Source organism: Oncorhynchus clarkii, chromosome 29 (assembly GCF_045791955.1).
Source record: "Oncorhynchus clarkii lewisi isolate Uvic-CL-2024 chromosome 29, UVic_Ocla_1.0, whole genome shotgun sequence".
NCBI lineage: Eukaryota > Metazoa > Chordata > Actinopteri > Salmoniformes > Salmonidae > Oncorhynchus > Oncorhynchus clarkii.
In genome coordinates this window covers 27444905-27452379 of record NC_092175.1, presented here as the reverse complement: position 1 = coordinate 27452379, position 7475 = coordinate 27444905, and the positions used below count along the sequence as shown (strand labels likewise).

The 7475-nt window shown below is 41.6% G+C and overlaps 1 protein-coding gene across 1 annotated transcript; it reads left to right on the top strand.

Moving 5' to 3' along the window:
- Positions 1–2341: 2341 nt before the first annotated feature.
- Positions 2342–6597, top strand: LOC139388627 (claudin-7-B-like). The gene is made up of 4 exons (XM_071135399.1): positions 2342–2874; positions 5212–5376; positions 5456–5540; positions 5713–6597. Exons 1-4 carry the CDS (start codon positions 2652–2654, stop codon positions 5870–5872), a joined length of 633 nt encoding a protein of 210 aa, XP_070991500.1. The 5' UTR covers positions 2342–2651; the 3' UTR covers positions 5873–6597.
- The last annotated feature ends 878 nt before the right edge of the window (positions 6598–7475 follow it).

Sequence of the window (7475 nt, the reverse complement as noted above, 5' to 3'; positions counted from 1 at the left end):
TATGACTGTGATATGTGGTTATCTACCTTAGTTGAATGCACTGACTGTAAGTCACTCTGGATAAGAGTGTGTGCTAAAAGCCCAAAATATAAATGTAAAAAGGAACTCTTGTAAAGCATGCTAGGTATTATTTGAATGAGCTCCGCCCCCCAAACAAGACCAAATTTGGTCTGTCCGGACCAAATCTGAACCAATCATAGACATCTATGGTTTACAAGTTTGGACAGCACAGTACAGTATAGCACGGTACAGTACAGTAGAGCACAGTAGAGTTCAGTACAGTAGATTAGAGTAGAGTTTAGACTAGAGTTCAGTACACTAGATAACAGTACAGTAATGTACATTAAAGTACAGTAAAGCACAGTAGGGTACAGTAGAGTACAATATAGTACATTACACTGTACTTTACTCTGCTGTGCTCTACTATGCTGTCCAAACTTGTGAAACACAGACATCTATGTTGGGCCAAATCAAGACCGGTCGGACCAGACATCTGTGGACGTTGAAATCAAAGACGATCCAGACCGGATCAAATCTGAACCGATCATAAACGTTTATGTTTGGGCCAGTCCGGACTAATCAAATTTTAACCTGTCATAGACGTTTATGGACGGACGGACCAAATTTCAACATCATTTCAACATCCATGGACATCGGTGTGGGACAGTGCTCACTGGGTTGCATTTAACATTTACTTTCCACTGCTGTACCCCTGACTGCATCCCTGCACATTCATATGATGGTAATGATCTTGTGTATAGCCTACCTTCTCATGTTTGTTAGTTTTAGATATGTTGAACATTTGTTTAAAAAAAAGGTATTTGACCTAGTTATTGAAGATTGCATTGTTGAAAAAGAGCTCGTAAGTAATCATTTCGCTGGATGGTTCTACACCTGTTGTATCCTGTACACGTGAGAAGTAAACTTTGATTAGATTTTTCACATCTGAGGATTTTCACGGTAAACCTTGGATAGTCTCAAATCAAATCAAATTGTATTTGTCACATACACATGGTTAGCAGATGTTAATGTGAGTGTAGCGAAATGCTTGTGCTTCTAGTTCCGACAATGCAGTAATAACCAACGAGTAATCTAACCTAACAATTTCACAACAACTACCTTATACACACAAGTGTAAAGGGATGAAGAATATGTACATAAAAATATATGAATGAGTGATGGTACAGAACGGCATAGGCAAGATGCAGTAGATGGTATAGAGTACAGTATATACATATGAGATGAGTAATGTAGGGTATGTAAACATATACAAGTGGCATTGTTTAAAGTGGCTGGTGATACATTGTTAGAGGAATTGAACTCCTATATGTTCATTAACCAATTCAATTAAAACACTCTGTCCGTTTCTAAGAATTTGTAAGATACGTATTTGCATATAATGGACAGAGACCAGTTTCAAAATGAATCAGTAGCGTTTATTTTCCGAGAGCTCTGGTCATAATACCATGTACATTAGTTTATATACCTCACATTTTGTCATAAATGTTTCTCCTCCTCTCAGATACAATGGCAATATAGTTCACAAGCCTTCCCACATTGTCTGCCACCTGTTAAACAATCTACTACAAGCCCAAGGTCTCTCCCCTCCCTGGGTGGGGACAGAATGTTCTGTAAGGAACACAGTATTACAGCCGGTCTGATGATAGCTCCATTCGTTTCTAATTCTTGACTAAAACTACAGACATTATATTCAGTATTATGATTATAATAATATTCATACATTCATACAGTAACATAGTAGTATTCTGTTTAGTTATAGTTCTAAGTTAAATGTATACATAATTTAGTCATTATTCATACAAATCCCATGACATACATGTATTACATAAAGATGGCAAGATGCAGTAGATGGTATAGAGTACAGTATATACATATGAGATAAGTAATGTAGGGTATGTAAACATTATATTAAGTGGCATTGTTTAAAGTGGCTAGTGATACATTTTTACATCACCTTTTCCATTATTAAAGTGGCTGGAGTTGAGTCAGTATGTCTGGGGACATCTGAGGGTTGGAACTAAGATTGGAGTGATTGGTTGATTGGCAAATACACTTGGAGTCCAGCGCAATTAGGAAATAGACTTCTTTGTATATGTTCTCCCTAAATCAATAGTTGATCTCATTCTAATTGGTGAACGATTAGTCACAGCATCACATTCGGGAAATTATTGAAGTTGAACTGTTTGGTTTCATTATACTGCGACAGAAACGGTGACATCATGAAACCTCAGGTCTATCGAAGGTGAATGACTCGAAACTGTGCGCGTTCCCGCCCCTTGTGAGGAAGAACCTTAAAAACGCTCGTCCCCGACCGACCCTCATTATAATAATCAAGGTGCGGCTTGGCAACAGGTGCTGAGAAATTCTACCGTTTGCGTTTTAGAGGTGAAGCTGCCAAGTTGTTTTTATAGTTTGCAGAAAGCAGCCGCTACTTTCTAAAACAATTTTACAAAAGAGAGCTCTTTTTGAAGACATTAATTGTGTGAACGCGTGAAGGGCTGCTTTTCAAAAACAGGTGGACAGTAATTTCCTCTTCGTGCCAATCAAACTATTTGTTGTCTTTATTATACTACAAAGATTATTCAAGGTCAGTGACATTCCTAAAACTCAGTTTGCTTCAAGGAGTTGAAATGGCCAACTCGGGACTCCAGATTTTGGGGTTTGCCCTGTCGCTACTGGGTCTGATCGGGTTAATTGTCGGCACAATCCTTCCCCAGTGGAAAATGTCCGCCTATGTCGGGGACAACATCATCACAGCGGTGTCTATGTACCAGGGATTATGGATGTCTTGTGCATTTCAGAGTACCGGCCAGATCCAATGCAAAGTCTATGACTCAATTCTGCAACTTGACTGTAAGTAGGCTAATTAATTTGTTTATTTATAAAATGAGTTTCATTTTCCAGTATGAAACTATTAGTGGCGTGAGTACAATGTCAAAAGTTAATGTTGAGAACATGCTGTTTGAATTTTCTAGGCGAGGGAATTAACGCGCGCCCCTGCTATAGATGACGCATGCGCCGAGTCTTATTGGAAACCTGATAATGTTCTATGGAACTGCCACACCTTGTGCGATTTACGACTCATACTTAGTGTCCATATTCTATGTACATTTCTGGTTGCTTTGTTATCCTTTTGATATTCATTGACTTAGCCCCAATGGGCTGTATCCAACATTTTTCTTTGCCCATTATATGGGACTACTCCTATTTCACAATCGGTTCACGATATCAGGGGATATAACCAAACACAGGCTACTGGAGGAATGTTTTGTATTCACGTTGGTTCGTGGACATGGCTGTGTTGCGCAGTTACCAATAGGGTAATGGTTATCCAGACAGCCATTGTCCTGTGCCATGCCCTCATCCGCCAATTGGAAAAACCCTTATTAGCTAGCTGCAGGCAGTATCGAGGGGGGACGAGTTGCTGGCATGGGGGTAAATCAAGCCTTGATCTCTGCTCTGTTTAGTCAACACGCCATTGAATGGACTCACAGATGTGACAGGGTGCGTGCACAGTCAGCAAGAGGCACAGATACATTCCTCATCTAGCCTATTACTGAATAAAACTGGCTCGCGGCGATATTTTCCTGTTTAGCTTCCTACCCTACTGGTGTTATTAGAGTACAATATTAGCTTAAACCAACAGAAATCACTAAATCATGACATTGCATAAATGTAGGCATGGCCCAAACGTTAGCCTCTGACTACACTCCCTGCCAACTGCCCCCTGATAAAATTGCTTGATTCTGTATCTCAACAAGTAGTTTAAGTAGCGACTTCTGTCCACTACATCATACTCTATCAAATGTATTTTATAAAGACCTTTTTATATCAGCCGTTGTCATAAAGTGCTTAATTAGAAAGCCAGTCTAAAACCCCGAAGAGCAAGCGATGTAGAAGCATGGTGTTTAAGAAACTGGTCTTAATCAGCAGACACATTGCGGTGTCTAGATGTGGAGTTAAGTGTGGCTTGCTGGGTGAGTGCCATCCATTCATATTTTCACACTTCGGCAAAAGTGCACCTGTAAAAGACTATGCTCTCAGACATTGAGAGCATAGACTTTACTGAGCTGCTTGAGCTCCCTGAGTGGCTTTAGTGGCTGTAAAACCACTGTTTGACTTGTGTATCAACTATGTTGATAAAGCTATATCGTTTTATAGACTCCTTATCTCTTATACTCTTTTGCTTGTATGCTTTATCATATCTGCAAACATGAACACAAGCCATGTCTGATAAAGGCATTGTAATCAAACCAGTGGTAAATGTAACAAGTAAATAAATAGCTTGATGTCAATTGCATTGCACTGATAGCAGGAAGGTGGAGAATTACCAGATATGAGGAACTGTAGAAATTCATTAGGTTGTGCCAAATGCTTATTTACATTTCTTCATGCGTTCCAGGTAAGCAATGATTGCGGTCTACTGTTTTTCTCATGCCAATTGCAATCTGTGGAACTGGAGCTTTTCAGAAATGCATAGTTTCAGACGTCGGTATGTTGTCTAAATGCTTCCTGGCTCGTATGTGGGTGTTGAGGCCATATTAAATAATTTTACTGTCGAAACAGCCATTTTGATTTGGGATCTTGTGAATGTCACTTGTAACCTAAAGCGAGATCTACTTGCTGTGGGAGGGTCTAGCTAGCCAATAGTGAGGAAGTCCCTCATAGTGAAACCCAACTCCCCCTCTGTCTCATGACTGGTCTGACTGGTTCTTGACTTGCCAACTGAGCCAGAGGGGGAGGGGTGGCGCACACTTCACCCTCATGGGGGTTTCCGGTTGAAGCCGGTTTCTGTTGCACCTGACTAGAGGTGCATTGGGGGAGGGAGTGGTTGAGGCAAAGATGGAGAATATCAGTGTTTAGTTTGCATGCGTTTGTGGCTACACTGCTCTCAGGTTTCAATAACCTGGATATGAAAGCTAAACGCACCTAATTGGGTTAAAAACTTTATATTCCTATAACTGAAACTTGTGGCTAAATTCAAATTATTTGGTTGGCTAAATCAAACATTTGTCAATGGTTATTTATTCACTCAACCATCCATATCGACTTCCCCTATCAAACTAACTTATCTCGGTTGGGGCGAAAAACAGGAGGGCCATGTAATGCACCATAAATTATTTGTTTGCCAGCCTAAAGGGATATCCTGGTGTATTGGTGTATTAACCCTGTCCTCCCCCAACTCTCCAGCTGCACTCCAGGCAACGCGTGCCCTGATGATTGTGGGCATCATTGTGACTGTGGCTGGGCTGGGTGTGGCCACCATGGGAATGAAGTGCACCAACTGTGGGGGAGATGACAAAAACAAGAAGTCTCGCATCGCCATGACCGGTGGCATCGTCCTGCTGATTGGATGTGAGTTACCTTGAAATTGGCTCTTGATTCTCTGTATGCTCTGATGGTTTAACCGCTAACATTTCGTTCCCCTCCATAGCTCTGTGTGCAACTATCGCCTGCTCGTGGTATGCTAACAACATCATCAAGGAGTTCTACAACCCATTCGCCCCTGTTAACTCCAAGTAAGTACTACTGGATTTCTCTTTGGCAAACTTCCCTTTAGTGCCCCTCTTATCACCTGGAGTCTTTAATTCACTGTCTTGATGGTGTTGAATGCTGGAAGTTGCTTCCCATTTTTCTGTTATGCATGTCATTGTACAGATACTGTTGCCAACACAAACCCTCATCTTCTAGGTATGAGTTTGGTTCAGCCATCTTCATTGCCTGGGCTGGAGCATTCCTGGACATAATTGGTGGTGCCATGCTCGCAGCAACCTGCCCCAAGGGCAAACCTAAGGCCAAATACCCCATCGCCTCCACTCGTCCCCCCAGCAGCAGCAAGGAGTACGTTTGAGTTTCATGGATGCTGTAGGAAAACTTAGGAATCTACAGCGCATCAGTCCAACTCAACATTACATTTTGGTCCATCAGTCCACTTTTTTTAAACTACGCGTTATTTTTTCCCAGGGTATACCCTCAGTTACAATATATCAGTAAGGATGTAATTAAGAGATGGTTCTAGAGGACTGCTCATTATGTTTACTTGTAAGGTAGAGCAGATGTTGAGTGTTGGCCTCAGACCTTTTTACATCCCTCCACTTTTCCCATTTCTATTACTGTAGCCTACATGGACAGGCCAGATGACTATGTAATGATGATGGGGCCATCATGCTTTGGTATTACATTACAACAGCCAACCATCCCACAAACTGTTTTAGGAGCCAATCAGGAAACGCAAGCCTATATCTAGATTTATAATGATTACGCTAGATACATCATTTTGAATTATACAACACACATGACTCTGTCAAGACTTGTAATTTCTGAAGGCCCGAGACTGTTCTCCCACAACTAAGATTGACTATTTGCTGTGATTCACTTAATGCCATTATCAGCGGTAAAGGTGTACTCTCATTTTGGCAACTTTTAAAAAAATTGGCTAGTAACCTAAAATATGTATGCTTCAAAAGGATCAAATGTATTCTCCTTTTCCCAAGGGTAGTTTTGTAATACTGCCACATTTTTAATATTTAACTTTTTGAGATTGTCTTCTGTAAATAAATAAAATGGTGACAAGTTGTGGGTTCTGGTTTACTGTCTATGTTGTGGGATTCCATGCCACGTATGCAGAGATGTTGCAAGAAATCTTGTTTATACATAAATTGCAGTAGTCTTGAATGCACTGAAGTCAGTTCTGAGTTCCCAGCTGTTTTGAACGCGGCATTAACATAGGTGTTGCGTTCCACTGCCCAGACATGGCATGCATCAACCAATGGTTGGGGTGCCACGTCATCGACTGAGATTGCTATCCGGGTGTTTTAAGACCTAGCAGGCGTCCGCAACGCCTGGTCAGAGAAGACGCCTAGGATGTGGTTAGCTGATACTTAAAATACCTAACCAGGAGTTGAAGACCTGTTAGGTGCAGCAATGTCTAAGCTCTGGAACCCAGTCTTTATGATCCTCATGGGGCTTGTTTCACATTGCAGCCAACAGTGCAGGCCATTGCCAACTGACTGATCTACAAATCACCTTGCATCATAAATAACGACTTATAAATTATTTGTAGGTCAGTGAGTCACAATTTTACTTGTGATACATTATCTAGGCAAAATGGTTTAGATCCCCTCGAACATGGTCTGGTAGCCTGGCGGGTAGAGTTGGGCCAGTAACCAAAGGTTGCTGGATCAAATCCCCGAGCTGACAAGGTAAAAATCTGTTTGGCTCCTAAGCAAGGCAGTAACCCACTGCCCCCCCCCCCCCCGCCCCCCCCCCCCCCCTAGTCTCTGGCATGTTTGGGGGATGGGTGGAATGAGCTGCATGAAGCTATAAAGCTCACAGGCAGGGGACTCTAACAATGTACATTAAGTTCTCTCAAATCAGTGAGGTAGGGACTGTTTTTGAAATGTTCTCTGTCTTCAACCGTGAGCCTGTGACTTTGCATAGGTTCCAAAGACTAA